We start from the raw sequence: 20904 nt of genomic DNA on the forward strand, positions 1-20904 counted from the left end.
TCCATAAAGTCTGTACGGGTAGCAGTGGAAGATGTGTTGTCTCTGTAAATGAAAGGGTGAGTGAGTGAGTGAGTGAGTGAGTGGGTGGGTGAGCGGGTGGGTGGGTGGGTGAGTGAGTGAGTGAGTGAGTGAGTGAGTGGGTGAGTGAGTGGGTGGGTGGGTGGGTGTGTGGGTGAGTGGGTGAGTGAGTGAGTGAGTGAGTGGGTGGGTGGGTGTGTGGGTGTGTGGGTGGGTGGGTGACTGAGTGAGTGAGTGAGTGAGTGTTGGTGAGTGAGTGATTGAGTGATTGAGTGGTTTCATGTTCTTGTGCGGAGGGTGATGACGAAGTGGCTTCATGAGAGTGAGAATGTTAGTCAGTTGGGTTATCTGTAACACAGCCTTCTTTGGCAACCTTATTTATTAACCCCAAGAACCCAATCCAACCTTCTCACACGCCATCCTTCTTTATTAACCCCCAGAATCCCATACGTCCTCCTCTCGCGGAATCTTCTTTATTAACCCCCAGAGCCCTATAAAGTCTTCTCTTAAGACATCCTTCTTTATTAAACCCCAAAACCCCCACCAAGCCTTCACTCGTGGCATCCTTCTTTATTAACCCCTAGAACCCCACCCAGCCTTCTCTTAAGACATCCTTTTTTATTAAACCCCAAGAACCCCACCAAGCCTTCACTCATGACATCCTTCTTTATTAACCCCAGAACCCCACCCAACCTTCACTCATGGCATCATTCTTTATTAAACCCCAGAACCCCACCCATCCTTCACTCATGACATCCTTCTTTATTAACCCCTAGAACCCCAACCAGCCTTCTCTCAAGACATCCTTATGCATTAACCCCCAGAACCCAATCCAGCCTTCTCTCAAGACATCCTTCTTTATTAACCCCTCGAACCCCACCCAGCCTTCTCTCAAGACATCCTTATGCATTAACCCCCAGTACCCCATCCAGCCTTCTCTCAAGACATCATTCTTTTTTCACCCCCAGAACCCCACCAAGCCTTCTCTCAAGATATTCTTCTTTATTCACCCCCAGAACCCCACCAAGCCTTCTCTCAAGACATCCTTCTCTATTAACCCCAAGTACCCCACCCAGCCTTCTCTTAAGACATCCTTCTTTATTCACCCCCAGAACCCCACCAAGCCTTCACTCAAGACATCCTTCTCTATTAACCCCCAGTTCCCCATCCAGCCTTCTCTTAAGACATCCTTCTTTATTGACCCCTAGAACCCCACCCAGCCTTCTCTTAAGACACCCTTCTTTATTAACCCCTAGAACCCAACCCAGCCTTCTCTTAAGACATCCTTCTTTATTAACCCCTCAAGACATCCTTATGCATTAACCCCCAGTACCCCATCCAGCCTTCTCTTAAGACATCCTTCTTTATTAACCCCTAGAACCCCACCCAGCCTTCTCTAAAGACATCCTATTTTATTGACCCCATGAACCCCACCCAGCCTTCTCTAAAGACATCCAGGCCAAAGTTCTTTGAGGCAAAAAAATGTGATAAAGAATATATATGAGTTTTATTTCACTTTGTGTAAGTTCATTGGAATATGTCGCAAGCTCCGACATGCATACAGTTTGGCCTCACTCTATGAAGGTTCACAGTCCAATGAACTCAAAGAAACTGAAGGTATATTCCTAATCCACTTCACCACCTTACAACGAGTGAGAGGGTTTTACGCTGCCTTTAACAACATTCCGGCAAGTACCACGGCGATGGACATCAGTAATGGGCTCCTCACATTGTACCCAAGAGGGAAATCAATTCCGGGCCTTCGGCGTCATGTACAAACAGACGACCCCACCTCCCGAGTCTCAGTGGAACCTCGACAGATCGTCGACAGAACCTCCTTAAACATTCAGCAGATCTTTGAAACAGCCTCCTTACCAACTCGAAACTAAACAGTGCGTCAGTGGAACCTTAATACAACAGATCATTCAGAGAGTTTTGAGGAACCACCTCCGCCTCAGGTATCCCGTGACAAACTGTGATGAGCAAACTGAAATCCAGTCACGTCTGTGTGTAGACTGGATCGTTTATCTACTTCACTGTAATGAAATTAAATAAATGTTTGACATTATCTCAAAAAATGTCACAAAGATCTTTTTGGTGTCCAAAAAGGATTGTCAAAGTCTAGGCCTTTCAGCATCGTCAGCCTCATTGCCAAGGTCAGTCTAATGATGTAAGGGAGATAACTCTCATTCCGGAAGTTCTGGTGTCTATCATTTGCAATGGCGCATCATGGTAGTTTCACAGGAGTACAGTACGTGGTTTTAGATTTCATTTCATTTCGATGAGATATTCACAGACATTTCTAAGAGTGCGCTTGAGAAGTAGTTCTGTTTTGCTCATCAGGTAAAGTGTGTCGCACAGACGAGTGAGCAAGGAACATTGCCTTACGCAGCATCAGCAATTTACAGATATTCACGGCGACTAAGACGAGATTTTATTTCACGAACGAGACTCGGGATCTCACGGGCCACCCTCGATTATATCTACTCGTCATGACGTCATCGCACCCATCCCTGTTATCGCTAACCTTATACAGAATATACAGATAAAACACAAACCCGTACAAGCCCCACCTACCTACCCAACCCCGCATGCTCAACCCCACACTCACACACCGTGCACAGAATATACTGATAAAACACAACCCCCTATAGGCCCCACCTCCCTACCCCACCCCGCATGCTCAACCCCACACTCACACACCGTGCACAGATGATATACTGATAAAACACAAACCCGTACAAGTCCCACCTACCTACCCCCCACTCCCGCATGCACCCCCCCCCCCCCCCCCCTCCCCCGACACATGCATGCATACATACATAACTACGTCTAATATACGTACACACCCACCCCACCCCACCCCTTATCCCATACATACATACACGCATGCAATATGTCTAGCTCATGTGAGTAATTTAATTTCAATTGGCTATTTGCTAAAATAAACAGGCTCACAACGAAGCGAATGGATCCAGGGTATGGATCATAATAGACTAGAGATATAATACCCCCGACAGTCGAGGATGCTCACATCGAGACTTGGGACACGTGTGCTATTTGAATACTATCTCCCGACGCCCTGCCCTAACCCACTATCGTGGTGTCATTCGTTTAACATTTATCATTTATCATAAAGATAGCATGAATTCACAATAAGTAGATTGTGCAAAGTTGCATGATGGGAGCAGATGTTTCAAGTTGAAAATATTGACTGTTATTTAAGAAATAAACGACGAGTTGGAGTCTTTAATTATACAATAAAACACTGCAGGGAGAAACAAACATGAGGAGCGCACCCACAGGGCGACTCACAAGAGTCGGGTTTCTTTCGTGTATGAGATATTAACATTATGTAAGCCGCTTTGGGGTTGATAAAATGTCCAAGCTTTTGAAATATTTACCCAATTTTACTAATGATGACTCCCTGTATAGAATCCGATGGTATTTCCCGCATATTCTCACAATCCTCACGTCGATTATCTGTACCTTTTCTCGTTATCTCATTATCTCTCCCACACTGGAAGCGATAGTTCCGCCACTTCGTTTATATTATCTGCGTAGCCCAAATATATCTATGGGGAACAGCTACTTTATCATCTAAAACTGGTTCCCAAAGGAAATATCGTTTAGGTGAGATCAAGTGATATCTACATTGTAGATATCGTTTTTATGAATCACTGATATTGTTTTTTCGGGTATTTCGATTTCAGGATGACATTGGCAAGTCTCTGAGTTTTTTCCACTTTTATCAACTCGTGTTGATATATTTGATATTAAAAGACACGAGGGTGATACTCTCTGTTGACACGTACCTCTCAAAAATATCGTCGTCCAAGATATGACGTCATCAAGTTGCGAGCACATATTCGAATCTCCAGAAATGACGTCATGAAAGAACAATGGTTTATCGTGAAATAATTAAATTTTCGTTGTGTTCATGGAAATTCCTGCATTCTGATTAGCTGAATTGGTCACGTGTTATTGCATTCATTTCCCAATGAACGTAAAAAATTAAGCCACGCCCACCGCGGCGCACTACTTTTATTACTTCGGAATGTCGGGGAATCCCAATATTACAGTCGAGGGAATTCCCTTTCTGCTCACGTGTATCGTCATGCACAGGACATTTAGCGACTTTCATGCATATTCATTGTCCAAACTACCCTTTGAAACCGATGGCCGAGAATGAATGAAACAGCAAACGTGCAGGCTCGCTCGCCTGTTTTATTCCCGCTCGCCCCGGTTCAACTTTCATGTCTTCGGGTTTCATTTATAACTAGCATTTCTCCAACTGTGATTTACCGTAATCAGGGAAGTAATGTTTGAATCACGCAGTAAATGACCATGCTATTTGAAACTGCCGCCTTCTCTCGGACATATTTCTTCCGGTTCGTTACAGTCTGACTGTTGCAGTTCTTTTCGCCTCTTGCCTTAATTGACAGGTCAAATGAACATTGTTTTAATCCCACTCTCCGTTGATTGGCTACTGACTGTGTAGGCGTGTCAAGCTATGTGCATAAATTAAACGATCACCTGATTCATGTCAGGCCACTGTATGTATTCCTACACCTGGAATGTTTATCAATGTCGTCATTTTTGTCTGTTTTGCTATATGCAACTGTTTTGGGTTAAACTATTGTAGATAAAACATGTTTTACGTTGTCGAATTTAATTATAAGCATTGACTGTATATTTGAAACCTGAAACCGGTTGCAAAATCTGGTTGTGCATGAATATTGATATATGCCCATATATGGGCATTGTTGACATTTCTATGCATACGCATTAACAACATGCGCCTGCAGTTGTGTTTGCAAACAAAACAGCACCGACGCTCAAGATCCATTTGGAAGAAATTCTTCAACTTATGGTAATTCAAGCGCCATGTTGTTAGTACGAAGGACACCTATAAGAAAATTTGAAAAGTCACATTAGCGCCGCGCTTTGAATATCGGACTAACAGTCGGTCACTCGCACTGCCGGTGTCCCGTCTGTGCAATCAAAATGCTTCGGTTTCCTTGATCTATCAGCTGAATTTATATCATGTTCGTACCATTTTGGAAGAGGGAAATCAGAGTGTTCGCCAAAGACATACATCCAAAACTGGCTCCCACAGGAGATATCGCTTGGGTTAGATCAAGCGATATCTACACTGTAGATATCGCTGCAATGAAATTACATCACAATGCTTTGCAGACCATTGGGACGTCACCGGTTACCATGACGTCACAATCAAATGACATCACTAATGGCTCTGCTACTGAAGCTGTTAGCAGTACTTTTTACACTAAAAACACTGTTAATTACTGTCTACAAATTGAAAAAGTTGGAAGAATGATGTTGGATGATAAATAAAATCTCACCCTCGTGTCTTTTGATATCAAATATATCAACACTCGTTGATAAAAGTGGCAAAAATCCTCGGCAAGCCCGGAATTTTCCCACTTTTATCAACTCGTGTTGATATATTTGATATCAAAAGACACTCGGGTGAGATTCTCTATCTATACTGAAGAGGTGATAATCAACAAACTCAAGTCGGCTTGCATGTCAGTGACAGCTTCGAACGATCGAAGGGCAAGGTCACCACCGGAATAAGAAAAGACAACCGTGATCTATTCACAGCGCTTTACGCTAGAGTGAGTGAGTTAATGCTTTACGTCACATCGGCAATACACTACTGCCTAGAAGTTCATTCCCCTTACACGCATGGGCAACGCGTTACGCAACTAGTGTGCATCGGGTTGGTCACGCGTGTGAGACCCGTGTGCAACGCGTTGCACACGGGTGTGCACCCCGTCCGCCACTCGTGTGCAACGCGTGACACACTCATTAGAGGGGGAACAAACTTTTGACCAAAGGAGGACCCGTCTTAAGCTGAACCTGGAGGTGGTAACAAGGAGAGAAAATTTGGTTATCCTGACGAAAAATGATAATACACATGTATTTCCTAATGTCTCCTTTCTTTATGTGATTTTGTGGGAATAACATGAATACTGTTGCGATTAAATAGATCTGTTTTGTTTTATACGACCATTGCTTCTAAATCCGATGGTGTTAAGAGAATACATGGTCCTGGAACATGTTATTACTTACTTACTTACTTTGGAGATTTAACGTGCGCTTTCCGACTGATGCGTATTTCGCACACGGGCCCGGCCAGGCCATTTAATGTGTTTCCGAAAGGGGCGAAAGTGGTGTGCGCAACCCAAGAGGGGGCTTTAGGGGTTGCTTATATAGAATTTGGGAATTTTGAGATTTGGAATAGATGCCAATGGGGTAGGGGAGGAGAACTAAGGGAGCTGGGTATGGTGGATGTTTGTGTGTTTATGTAATTTTGATTTGGTGGATTATAGTGTTTTTAGATGCGTTTTATTAGTTCCGTTTTGATTAAGAATACGCCTAAGGCCTTGAAGTTTTCTAGTTTATTTTGTGGGTTTAGTATTGCTTCTAGAGTGAGAGCCTTGTTTAGATTGAGGGTGGTTTGTAATGCGGTTCGATGTGTTAGGTAGTGTGTGCAGTAGATGAGTGCGTGTTCTGGTGTTTCACCAACATGTTATTGCAATTGAAATGCTTTTATTGTGATTTGACATTAACCGTCTGTAGTACGACTTTCAGTGATAATATGTATGAGGTTTGGCGGCGCATTGTTTTTATTGGACCCTAATTACTTTATGATGACTTGGACTCTTTATCACAGCTCCATAGCCGTGAGGCTGGAAAAGAGCAGCATGTAATTAATGAGGGTGGGTTATATCATTGAGGATACACTTGAGGGAGAGAATACTAATTACCGTACTACAGGAAGAGACCTGTAGAAGTAAGCGCGGGGTTGTGTTTTAGCTGGCCGTTTGATAATGGCCGCCAGGAGAAGTGAGCTTTGCCTGCATCATCTAAAATAAATAATAAGATACAGCAGTGTTATTTTCACGGTCTGTTGAATAAACTCCCAGCGCAACGGTCAATGTATCTTCTACTTGATCCTTGATACATCATTTTGTCTTTCACAATATATAGTATTTCAACGTACAAAGGACACTGATCTAAAGCAATTCCGCGGGAGTAGTTGTTACCTGTGCATTACTGTATTTTCCAAGTGAGTACCCGGATGATATAGCAGAAATCTAGACTTGTTCGCGACCTGTGCTCGCCATTCGTAAGCGCATTTTAATTGAAAGTATAAGGACGTATGGTCACACTGATCAACAAAAATGAAATACAGTTTTTGAAATGTAGGTATATTTGTGGGGAGCATCGGTAATGGTGATGCAGTTTTGATAAGTCACTTGCTTGGTAATTGTGATCTTCGTGTACACTATTTTGACTTGCAACACAGAGTAAATATTTCACTGAACATTGCTTATTTTACCGTGTGTATATGTTTACATTCAAAATGTAAACAGATTTCACTAAGGAAATGTATTAAAACGCCTAAATATTCAGTTTATTTTACAAATTAACTGAAAAATATGTCCATCTTTATTAATATGATAACGAATTCCAAATATTTGTTTATGTTTAATACCATCACCAAGTACAGTTCTGTATTGTTTGGCTTCTTTTCTTAGCATAATTAATATATTGTGATGTGTTTAAGCTCTCTTGGTCGTCTTTATCATTTTTAGTCAGTCGGTTAAATAAATGAATGGATTATTCAGTCAATTTGTAAAATGACTGAAATATTTAGATATTTAATAAATTGCCTGAGTGAATCATATTTTACACATTGACTGTAACATATACACGCTTACAAAAGAAAATACTTGTGAAAACACCGTCTATCGCGCATCGAAAAACTTCCCAACCAAACGGAAAGGAACAAGAATGATTCTGTTCAAAGCTGCAGCGAATGAATGAAAACAAAATGCAAAAATCATTATAACAACCTAACAAAGTTATAATGTATCCGGGAATATCAACATACAGGAACAATATCCATTGCGTCTGCAGCTGTACAAAAATACTTATTCGATGTAAAATGTCTATGTGAGAATCAAATACTTTAATAATAATTATTTGGAGACAATATTTGGAATATATATGAAATATATTAAAATATTTAAATATATCGTTTTTAAACGTTATTTAAATGTATCGAATAGTATAACCCGTGTTTGTTTCTTAACTGATCACTTATTTTGTTTCAGTTGTTTCACATAGGTGCTAAGTTAGCTGAGAAAGCCCACGTGACAACTATTTTTATAATGTCCACGGTTCTTAAAAACATACATTGAGTTAGATAACAATGAACAACCAGTCAGTGTATTATCGGTTACCCTTTGAACAAAGTATGTTGTTTTTACATCTGTACTTCACGCCATGATATGAGTATTCCCTAGGTTTAGTAACCCTACCTTCACATGTAAACACTTACTTTTGACATATCCACTGTGCAAGATAACAGTAATTAATCAATCAACGTATTTCCTGTTGATCCTTTGATGTCTGGGAATGATCAGTTGATTTACAAAAAAAGTAAAGCAACTGATCATACATCACTTGCTGGGCTGCGACGTGCATAACTCACATTCCACCTCACTTCAAACCTGGATTTAGATTAAATAATTACCCCAGGTACAAGAAAGACCAAATTTGAACCTTTATCGGGTAATCTGAGTGGTGCTACAACTAAGAATACATGTTATAAATTCATTAACTGAGCAGCAAGTGAATTACGACAAATACTTAAGTGTAGGGTTATACCAGAAAATGTGGATGACAACAAGGGAGTAGTAATTGTATCATCCACGCAATCCGAAATCCGCAAATGCTTTCACTCAGGGATACTTTTTTATTATCAAACTGTAACAATCAGGGGTATTTCCAAATGACGACATCCGATGAGCTTTCGCCGTTATTTGTCTGTTTGATTAGGCTGAAGAAATTAATTACCATGCGCCCTTTGTTGAAATCTTCATAGATCACGGGTAACCAATCAGTTTTCAAAAATGCGTAAGTTTATTTAGCTGTCCCTGCAGACTGGTAGCCCAGTCTCTTGTCACGCTCGGTTGCGTTAACGAGCAAATTGACTCACGGCAGCTAGTAAGCCCAAGCGGAAATCCAAAGGTCGTGTTACCTGAAGAATCAACCTTCATTTGCGAAATATCTACTGCTCTCAAAATCAATATTTCTCCCAATACTAAAAGTCAGAACTTTCTAACCAAGGAGTACCAGTTGAAACTGGTCGATGGCTGAACATTCCCAGGGAAGACAACCAGTGTCCACTCTGTGATTCTATCGCCGTGGGAGATGAATTGCATTATATATTCCGATGTGAAGCTTTTCACCAACGGCGATATGAACTCTTAAATAAGCAATATCTTAAGTTTCCAAACATTTAAGAAAATTATGACCACTAACAGTGTAAGAAATCTTAAAGGCCTATCTAAATTCCATAACAATGTGTACAATACAATTGGTAAATTGTATTTGTATCCACGTATCCTATTTTTATTAAATTGTACATAATAAAAATTGTAGATAATTGTATGTCATGTTATTCTAAGAATAAATGAGTTTGAGTCCGACACCCGAGAAGAAGCAAGAGATTAGTGCCCCTTTTTGAATAGTTTACAATCATGTGTTTTACGGTTAGCTGTGTGTTGGCTTAAACGTATTTTTATTTCAAAAGAAATCTGGATCGGTAAACAAGCAAAACATGCTTATGTAATACCTCTCCAGGTAACAACTTAACAACAGCTGGATATATATAAGAGAGTGATGAACATAAACATACAAAATGCACAAATGAAAGCAAGCAAGTGGTGTCTTTGAAATAAAGTAATGCAGTTTTCCTTTGCTACATGCATAAAATTAAGCTACTCAAACCTTTTGCTTTTGACAATGATGTCATGAACTGATTTAAGAAGAGTCATGTTTGTAGAACTGCTTAACTACTGCCATGTAATATAATTTTTAGACCATACCCATGTGTGTAGAAATACACAGTGTTTCTGATATTATCGTATTTTTTAACAGTTATAGAAAAAGTGAATTGCATCTTCAAGGTGATATCCACAAGTGCAGTCTGGTATGTCTGATACATGTCGTCTAAACTTATCAGCGTTTAAGTCACTGCAGCCGAGCCTAAGGCGACAGTGGACAATTTGGCATGATCTATGAAAATATTTGAAGTCAAAATTATTAGTAATTGCATCAGAACGATTAATTAAGGATTTGATTTCTTTTAATGAGCGAGCATTAGTTACTTCATCGGATAGAGGGTTCCGCAGGTTGATCATATCCAGAAGAAATGATAATAAGCATAGGACTGTGTTCTACATTTGATTGTTTGTATGTTGAATCTTTTTCTAAGGTTATATTTCCTGTTATCAGAGATTGAATATACACTTTTCAAATAATTTGGCTAAGCAACTTGTGAGTGCTACAAGTCTATAATTTGAGCATTCATGTTCATCGCTGACACTGACACCGCATCAGCCCGGCAGTGGACTTGACACAATTATTTGCGCACCGATTATATAACACCTACAGACAGGTGGGGTGGTTGTTCAAAGCGAAACGGACGACCCCGTCTGTTATCTAATAAATGCTGTGCGGCGCCTTTGATCTTGCCTCCAACCATACACCTTATAGTAGTAAACGACGATCAGGATGGCCTGGAAATAAACACAATTCTGTCTGCCCAATGCATCCACAATTAACTAGAATGCTTCATATCTACAAATATATATAGAAAATAGATATTTGCCCACAGCAAATATTCATTTGCTTAATTGCATCAGTGTGGTTTATCAGAACGTGTACAATGCTTTCTTACGCTTGGTGAGGCAGACTGAAATTGAACATTAGGATAACGTCAGCAGGGATAAAAGAGGTCATACCAAAGAACTTTATTTACTAGTGGAAAAATCAGACATTCCGATCAACCACTACAGGCCCCGGCCGGATCTCAAGGTTGACCAGATCAACACCCCAAAGGAATATCTCTACGCCAAACAAGGAGTCCCTTTCGTCATGGTGCACAAGAAGGGTGGACAGGACATCGAGTACGACATCACAAACTACACAGACTTGTACCACTTCTTCCAGAGTAGTGGCGTACCGACCTCAAACCACTTCGTCGCCAATACCGCCGCCCTCCTTGCCAAGAGTCTCTACCAGAATCCCGACCCCCAGGATGAGAAGACTACTACAAGGACTAGACTTTTTTTTCTTTTTTTGGGGGGTGGGGGTGGGGTGGTTCGGGGTGGTGGTGGTGGGTGGGTAGGTGGGTGGGTAGGTGGGTGGGTGGGGGGGGGGGGGGGGTTGCACTTCTTTATTTAATCATTACCCTTTTTTACCCTAATAGTACAAGTGCTTCCCCGTGTGCGAGATAGGCTTAAGTCGGAAAGCGCACGTTATATCTCCGAGGTACCTATCTACCAGAACTCTATCTGCTGTTCTGGCCATACATAAATATATGTAAGTTACGTACATGGGGAGGCTAGATTATTTACAGCTTACAGCAATATAGTGCAAATATTATGTTCAATAAAAGAAAACGTTGATAGATCTATAACACACTTTTTGTACTATTAAACCAACTGTGGACTTTTAAGACATTTTCGCTTATTATAATAACATCTAGCTAACCAATCATGTCTATCTCTGAAATCCACAAGCATAGTTGCTGTCAAACCTAAACAAACATATTCAGGGAGGTCAGTTTTGATTTGCCAAGCACCTTAAGGTGAGTTTATTTTTAAACTGTCAAAAGCGATTGTCCCTTCAATACTAGTATATGTCTGGAAGCTGTCTCTCGGACTGTTATGAGTTATGATGTATTTTATGATATAACTGGGGAATGTTCAAATTAGTTACTGTCGTTTAATCCAACGTTCTAACTGTCAACTGTCTCAACAGGATCATAGGTTTGGTTATATATCTCCTCCCTGTCTCTATGTCTTAAGTTGTTAATCGGTAACTGCGGTCCAAATGTATCAACTTATTCATCTATTGTTGCAAACTTGACTGATTTAAACATATCTTATTGATCATGAACTACTCAGTCAGTCAAGCACCTGTATCAGAAATGTAAAACCAGCCATGTTTCATGTAGTCCCAATATCACTGAAAAATGCCGATGTAACGTGACAAATAAATTTACTCACAGACAATATATTTTTCGTGAGAGTGAAGCACAATTTTATTAAAGTTTTATTAACAATTTCATAAACTATAATAATATTAATATTAAAATTCATCATCACTTGCCAAGTTTATGAAAATGTCCCCATTTGGGAGATAATATAAACAAGGATTCGAACTAAGTTTGATCGTCTTTGACACTGAGGTTTATCCCCACTTTGCCAGCAAACTGCAGAAGATTAACAGTGAGTGAGTGAGCATCGTTTCTATGTTTATACAAGAAAAGATGTCATGCCAAAAACGCTCACAGTAGTTAGTAAGTAAACTCACGACCTGTCATGACCTGGTTGAGTGACTTCCTCAAATGAACGTGAAAGGATTACCCACAGAGAAAGAAAGGATTAAAGTCACCCATAAATCTTATCCTAACGTAGTACTCCAACTTCTAAATGCCTCTCAAAGAAGGATTAAAATCCTAAAGATATCCTGTCTACGTGGTATAGGTACTCACAACCTCTAATAATAAACTGTTACGTTTGGTATCCCCAGCAATAATCACTATGGTAATTGGGCAAATGTAAAAATCACAAACCCTAACGAGATTCTGTCTACATGGTCACACCCGGTGATTGTGAAGATCTCAAATTTTATCAACTGTCAGACAGCATGGCTGTTCATATTCATTTACAACATCCTCTTATAATTAGTATAAAAGTGTCCCACACAAAACCTTCTTTTATTTATTTTTCAAAATACAACACAGAAAGTTGGGTGTGGAGAAATGGGACATATTCCTACGTGAAATAATGAGACATTAGTGGTGGTGACGGCTATGTCATAATTGAACTGTCTAAAGCATAAATTTGGCGAACGAAAAACGTTATATTTGCAATCAAATGGAATGACTCGTGTGGGCAAATGAATATGTTTGCAATCCACAAACAATTATTTTATTAATGGCGAACATTTACCAACCCGCGACAATCGTGTCAACACGGGGGTTTCTTAGCAATAAACTCGCATCTAAATTCACTACTGTTCTACTGTCGGCTAGCCACAATGGCTAGACTGGACCCTAGTGGAATGGTTCATGCCATAAAAGTCTAGCAACCAAACACTAATTAAGATGGGCCGACCTTGTATTTACGGTCTGGTGAACACAGCTCAATGGCCGCTCATTAACTCAAATTTCACATCTCACTGTTTTGTTTTATTTCACTATTCATTTGATAAATTTGTCAACTTCAACTGGAACCCGGTCCCGTGTTACACGCGTGGCACACGCGTGTGCAACGGGTTGCACACGCGATTCACACCCGTTGGAATCGGGTGTGCAACGGGTGTGAATCGCGTGTGCAACCCGTTGAGCACCCGTGTCACATGCGTGTTACACGCGTACTCAACGCGTGTTAGGGGAATGAACTTTTAGGCAGTAGTGTATTTCAGCCATATCGTGATGCTAGAGATAGGGAATGTTTTTGTTCGCATTTGGAGTGTTTGGGGCAACAAAATCAGAAGTCAGGCACACTTTCACGGAGTTTTCGAATGATCTGTATCAGAACTGTTCACTTTCAGTGATCTGGTCGTTCAATTATGAACAACACCTCCCGGAACAGCGCCACAAAATACGCTTCGAAGGGGACACTGATGGCACAACCGGATCGTCCCAAGTAAGTCTAGATATCTGTCCAGATAGTTTAAACAGACTTCATTTCATCATGCTTATCCTTTTACGTAAAATCAAATTGAAAGTTGCGAAAGTGGTCGGGTGCGTCACGCTCATAGGGACCCTCAATCTTATTGATCGGTAGTCGTACATTGTAAATGGCTCGATTATGTAATGTCTGTAGAAGCTCTATGCATAACTTATATATAATGCAAACCGAAATTGATGCTTGTGACTATTTTGTTTGGTTTAATAGAGTGTTTGTAAATATCTCTCGTTCTCATTAATTTCTTCAGTTCTGCCATGTAGTTGCAAAATGAATGAAGTCTCGCGATTTTTTATGAATGAAAAAAGTAGTCCCGGTGTGACAGATGTCACGGTTATCCAATCAAAACGAATAAAAGAAGGTCAACCTTGTACGACACACGTGTGACGTACGGATTTAGTATCTTACCACCTGTATCGTTATACACAGGGAGACTATCGTTATATATACAGGGAGATTATCGTTATACACAGGGAGGGAGACCCACCGCTATACACAGGGCGACCACCGTTATACACAGGGAGACCCACCGCTATACACAGGGAGGGAGACTATCGTTATATATACAGGGCGACCACCGTTATACACAGGGAGACCCACCGCTATACACAGGGAGACCACCGTTATACACAGGGAGACCCACCGCTATACACAGGGAGGGAGACTATCGTTATACACAGGGAGGGAGACCCACCGTTATACACAGGGAGACCCACCGCTATACACAGGGAGACCACCGTTATACACAGGGAGACCACCGCTATACACAGGGCGACCACCATTATACACAGGGAGACCACCGTTATACACAGGGAGACCACCGCTATACACAGGGCGACCACCGTTATACACCGGGAGACCACCGTTATACACAGGGAGACCACCGTTATACACAGGGAGGGAGACCCACCGTTATACATAGGGAGACCCACCGCTATACACAGGGCGACCCCACCTTCCCGACAGGGAGTAGGGAACCATGCTACGTCTACCCCCAGGCAAATTAACCTCTGTAAAATGGAAGATATTGATCTCCTTATAAAGTGCGTTTATAAATGGGCCAACCATTGTGACAGTACATTCGATGTCAATGCTGGTAACCTCGAGGCCATGTCGGCAATTGACAAATCTATATCTGGAAATGATGAGGTGTCTTAATCAAACCATTTCCTTTCTTTGGACATCTTTGAAGTTCTTCGGCAATCGAAAACTCACGAGAGTGGTCCGTATTGATGAACACAAATACCTGAAGGCTTGTTTATAAGTACTTGGGTTTCCTGTGCCATTTACTCCTTAACGGGAAGAAACGCGTCCTCGAACATCGGGCGTGTGGACAGGGTCTCGCTTCATGAGAGAATGAGTATAGTTTTAAGCCGCTTTTAGACATATTCCCGCACGGCGAGTGACATCAGAAATGGGCTTCACTCATTCATCCATGTATGGAATCGAACCCGGACCTTCGGCGTGACGACCGATCGCTTTAAACGGTGGACTACATACCCTTGTATTCAGACTATGCCCTTTTAGTCTGTTTATCTAATCCAAAGCTCGTGTGAAGATTCCGGGGTAGAATAGGTCTTCAGCAACCCATGCTTGCCGTAAAAGGCGACTATGCTTGTCGTAAAAGGCGACTAACGGGATCGGGTGGTCAGGCTCGCTGACTTGGTTGATGCATGTCATCGATCCCAATTGCGTGGATCGATGCTCATGATGTCAATCACTGGATTGTCTGATCCAGACTCGATTATTTACAGACCGCCGTCATATAGCTGGAATATTGCTGAGTGCGGCGTTAAACAGCAAACAAACAAACAAACAAAGCTCGTGTCACTCGTGAAAATATCAGCTTTGTCACTGAATGAGATACAAAATGTCCGTTTTTTTGTGTTTCTGTTTTGACAAGAAATAAACAAATTTCCTCAATATATTAGCAACAAATACAAAACTACACAGTGAATTCCCGGTGAGCCCGAAAATCGGGATACTTATTAAAAGGGTATAATTCCTGGACGTTAACAGTAAATGCTGCATCTGCGGAACGAACTCAACATAACATGTTATACCATGTTTCGGATTAACATTCGTGTATACACTCTCATATCTCAAATTAGTTACACTTGCTACTCGTCGGTAAAATACTTTATTAGATGATGAGTGCAATGTGTATGCGTTCAGGTTCCCATCAGTATCCATGGGGCAGTTAGTTTTATGATGATAGAGACACATATATATATATGTATATTGATATTTTGGAGAGGGTGGAGAGGGTCTGGTGGCTTGTGCAAGATACTTATGATCGTCTGTTCTAATCACAGAATCGGCCTGATCCTCCTTCTTGGATTGTCAGCATTACCCCCGTGACAAAGTGGTAGACGTCTGAGACCTGTGTTTGTCATTTTTTTTAAACTATGAGCCTGAATTTTTGTAAAGTTTGTTTTGTTTTTTGGCTTTTTGGTTTGTGTTTTGGGGTTGTTGTTTTTTCTTTGATTGCTTTTTTTGTTGTTTTTTTGGGGCAGGCAATTACTTTTTGTTTTAAACAATCTGAAGCATAAATATTTTCTCCAAGAAATTTCGAGGATAATTTACGTTTTTCGACTACTTTAAATAAAACCCATTTGGCCCTGGTGTTGCAGGCTGGCTTCTTAAGCAACACCGAGACTGCTTACACGGGCGGAGAGCAAAGTGCTGAATCACATTCTTATATCATTTTTGCTCCATGCTACAAGAGCAATGTGTTACATATTTTACATATTATATTGACAACAAGATGGCTATACTTTATTAGCTCTTATTTTTGAGCATATAATTGACATAAACTTAGATAAAGATCTCATTTCTTTCAAATTGCATGTACAAATTTAGCGTTTTGCCAACATAAGTACTGTTTATATATGTACAGATTTATGTCTTTTTTGGAATACCTCACAACAAAAAATATAATGGAATTTTTCGGCAACAGCAGGTGATTTATGTCATGTTCAAGTTCCATTTTCTTTTGGTTTTGTTTCAACAGCCAGGTAGATTATGATTTGTGGTTATGCTTCTTGAAATAGGGTACGAAATCGCTCTTGTGGACAGTAAATATTTGCTGAGAGATTGAAGTTCTTTAACATATTTTTCCAAATAATTCATATGCTTCATCTGAGGCAAAAAGACCCGAAGAATCACCTTTAATCCATTTCCACGCTTGCCCTGACGTGGCAGATTCTTGGTTGCACTAGGGTTGCATTATTATGCAACTGCGGATGAATTTGTTTTACTCCTGAATGCCTGTTAGTTTTTCCTGACGCACATTTTCGTGAGACCTGAAAAGACACGTTTTGCGATAATTGCGATCACGCAGCATTGGATATACCACTCACTAAATTACATCACGCAGAGATGTAAAATATTAAATTGCCTATCGTATGAAATTAATTGCAAATATATGATTGGTTTGAAAAACAGACACTACAAAGTGTTCTCCGGAAATGTTTTGTTATGAGTAAAAATATCCACTTTTAATCCCAATTGCGTGGATCAATGTTCATGATGTCAGTCACTGGATTGTCTGATCCAGACTCGATTATTTACAGACCGCCGTCATATAGCTGGAATATTGCTGGGTGCGTCGCTAAACAACAAACAAAACAAACATCACAGAATTCAGGTGAACGAGCAGGCGAAAACAGAGTTGGTCAATAAATATGTGAAATTTGAGATCAATTACCGCTAGACATGATGATATACTATTTAAATTGTATTGTCTGTTCTACTAGGCGTTGTTATATATGCAGAAATATAGATTACCTTGTGTGTTGTCTCGTAAACTAAGCCGGAAATAACAACAAGATGTACACACATGTTCTACCAAACTACCGGTGAATCGGTTAAAAATCAAACAGTAATATAACTTCAAAGAATTTTGATGCATTGGTGGGATTAATTGTATCTAACACTATTGTTATATATTCCAATATCGAGTTATTTTAGTTGCAGCTATTACCATATATATTTAAAACAATAAAAAGCGAAGCAGTTTGGAAGAACTGATGGTGTTGTTGAATATTTTTTACGCATGGAATAATTTGATCAGTATCGTTGATGCTTCCTACGTTCTTGCTACAGAAAATGTATTAAAACAAAATGCAAATATCGTTATTACAACCGACAAAGGTTTATGTATGCTATTAAGCTGTTACCTTGCTTGTGGCATCCGGTGACAACGTCGGCGAATTAAAACGTCGACGGCTAATGAGTGAGTGAGTGAGTTTGATTTTACGCCGCTTTTAGCACTATTCCTGCAATATCACGGCGGGGGATACCAGAAATGGGCTTTTCGGCGTGATGAGCGAATGCTTTAACCACTAGGCTACCCGACCGCCCCCGACGGCTAATGAGTGAGAGCATTGGTTCCCTTTAAGGTTGCTGTCCTTCGACGATTGTTTTCAGTGTAGTAACGTTTTGATAACGTTGTCATTTGGGGTGTACATTCAATTTATAAGTGTATACTTTCTCTTGCACGGATTCAATAGTCGATTCATTCAATTTGCAGGTGCTCGCGTGTGATATTCCAGTTAAGGCACCAGCATCAGTGTTCATTTCGCATTCTCCTTCATCTTATATCGAATGGACCTCCACCACTGAAACAAATATATCCAATACAGACCATGCAAGTCTATAATGTTTGGCAAGTCTAGATTACTGCAGTATCGGAAAATGAAGAAAGTCTCTGGGCTCTTTTTTATTATATGTTATAACTATTATTTAACAACTGTGTTTTTCTGTAAAATATGTTCATTTCAGGGACTAGGTGTTAGTCTATCCTACCACACACACCATGTAATAAATAATCTAGTTCTGAAGGAAGGTGCTTTGTCAGTGAGCGCGGACGATGGAGTCTATCTAGGTACACTATCTATATCACTGATCACTGCGTTTTTCTGGGGGCACGGGTGGCCCAGTCTGTCAGGTTTGTCAGCACCATACCCGTGCTCGTGGGTTTCACCGAAGTGGTAAACGTCCGAGACCTTCATCACTTCGGGCTTTCCTCCCACATTAAGCTGACGCGCTGTGATATAACTGGAATACTGTTAAAAGCGGCGTTAAACCCAACTCACTCACTCACTCACTGCGTTTTTCAGACGCATGATGTTAGGCGCGGCTTATTTTGTTTACAGATGCCGACGATCATAATACACTGAAAAATGTTAAAGTGAAAAACACTGTTTTACTCTCTCTTGCGCATAAACATAATATGTGGAAATAGTGTTTAAGGGTTGTATTACCACGGCGTGTTAGCTTAATGTTGGAAGAAAGCCCAATGCAAACTGAGTAACACAAGTCGGAACTATATTCAACACTTTGATGAAGCTAACGAGCACTGGTCTGGTGCTAACATACCGCGGATGATAATCATTGGGAATCTAAGATTCGAACCCCGACTGATACATGGATCCTGGTAGGCAGGAGATGCAACTCTATGTAGCAAATTACGGCGCCACTGACCACCGGGCCACCCTTTAGCAGAGTAATTGAGTGAGTGAGTGACTTTGGTTTTACGCCGTTTTAGCAATATTCCAGCAACATCACGGCGGGGTTACAAGGAATGGGCTTCACACATTGTACCCATGTGGGGACTCGAAGCCTGGTCTTCGGAGTGACGAGCGAACCCTTTAACCACTAGGCTACCCCTGGCCTGAGTAAGTGAGTCGGCAGTTATATGCTGAACATCAATATCCGGTTTAATAGATTACCGATGCGGGGATTCAAACCCAAGATAAAGGCGTCACTTGCAATCACACTTTCCACTTCACTATCGCTATCAAACCCATGAAGATCTTCCGCAACCCATGCTTGTCGTAAGAGGCGACTAACGGGATCGGGTGGTCAGCCTCGTCGACTTAGTTGATGCATGTCCTCGTATCCCAATTGCGTGGATCGATGCTCATGATATCAATCACTGGATTGTCTTGTCCAGACTCGATTATTTACAGATCGCCGTAATACAGCTGTAATATTGCTGAGTGCGGCGTTAAACAACAAACAAACAAACAAACTCCACAGACTGTCAACAATGTGCACCATGCATTGTACAATGACCCTTAAATTTTCTATTTCCCAGAGCAGATCGACTCCGTGGTCTCATGGATAGAACGTAAGCCCGGAGAGCGAAAGGCCGGTGGTTCGATCTATTCGATCATCTATATGAAACTGTATTTTAACTGCCAAATTGCAACGGTTATTTCACTGTACCATGTTATCTTGCTCTGTCTCGTTGCATCATATGATATGGCATGACCATCTGGAGAAGCCTACAGTGGATTCCGTGTGAGAATTGATCACCAGCAACCTCTGCTGGTCGTTAGAGGCGGCCAATAGATCGGCGACTTCGTATCCATAGCGTATCAGCGTTCTCCGACGGCGTGTATCGTTGTTGATACTATCAATCACTGATATTTATTGATCGCCCTCATATAGCTTGGTTTTTGCTGTTAGTGCGACGTTATAAAACAAACTAACTTATGTGTCAACAAGTGAGTGAGTGAGTTTTGTTCTACGCCGCTTTTAGCAATATTCCAGCAACATCATGGCGAGAGACACCAGAAATGGGCTTCACACATTGTACCCATATGGGGAATAGAACCCGGGCCTTCGGTGTGACGAGCAAACGCATTAACCACTAGGCTACCCCACCGCCCCATTATGTCAATCTGGGATCGATGGTACCTGAGATGTATAATATTATATAAATGTCAATCAATGTCGAAGCATCTTTGCATGTATATATTTCTGAAAAATACATTGATGATCGGTATATGGAAATACAGAAAGGATGGAGACCTTTTCCTAGGTGTTTGTGTTAGCAAAGATAAGTAAGCGTTGGGACAGTCTGGGCTATGTGCTATCAGTTCGATAAGGCGCAAGAGCACTGTAGCACAGTGGACAGTGCAGAGTTACCTGCCAGCGGTCTCCCCAGGATCTGCTGATCGTTGGTTCGATTCCTCGAGTCGATCGAATAGGATTCTCGTTCTGTCAGCACCTCACGTGTGATCGTGGACCGTGGTAAACATACTAGTCTGTCATAAAGACCCTGAAATAA

The 20904-nt window shown here is 41.0% G+C and overlaps 1 protein-coding gene across 1 annotated transcript in view; it reads left to right on the forward strand.

Moving 5' to 3' along the window:
• Positions 1 to 1226, forward strand: part of LOC125377328 (variant surface antigen E-like) — an 86108-nt gene extending 84882 nt beyond the window's left edge. The window contains exon 2 of the mRNA XM_048390358.1: positions 795 to 1226. Coding sequence (XP_048246315.1) covers positions 795 to 1226 — 432 coding nt within the window. The remainder of the gene's footprint in view (positions 1 to 794) is intronic.
• Positions 1227 to 20904: the final 19678 nt, after the last annotated feature.

This window comes from Haliotis rufescens, unplaced genomic scaffold (genome assembly GCF_023055435.1).
Source record: "Haliotis rufescens isolate VD_foot unplaced genomic scaffold, xgHalRufe1.0.p SCAF_9, whole genome shotgun sequence".
Taxonomy (NCBI): Eukaryota; Metazoa; Mollusca; class Gastropoda; order Lepetellida; family Haliotidae; genus Haliotis; species Haliotis rufescens.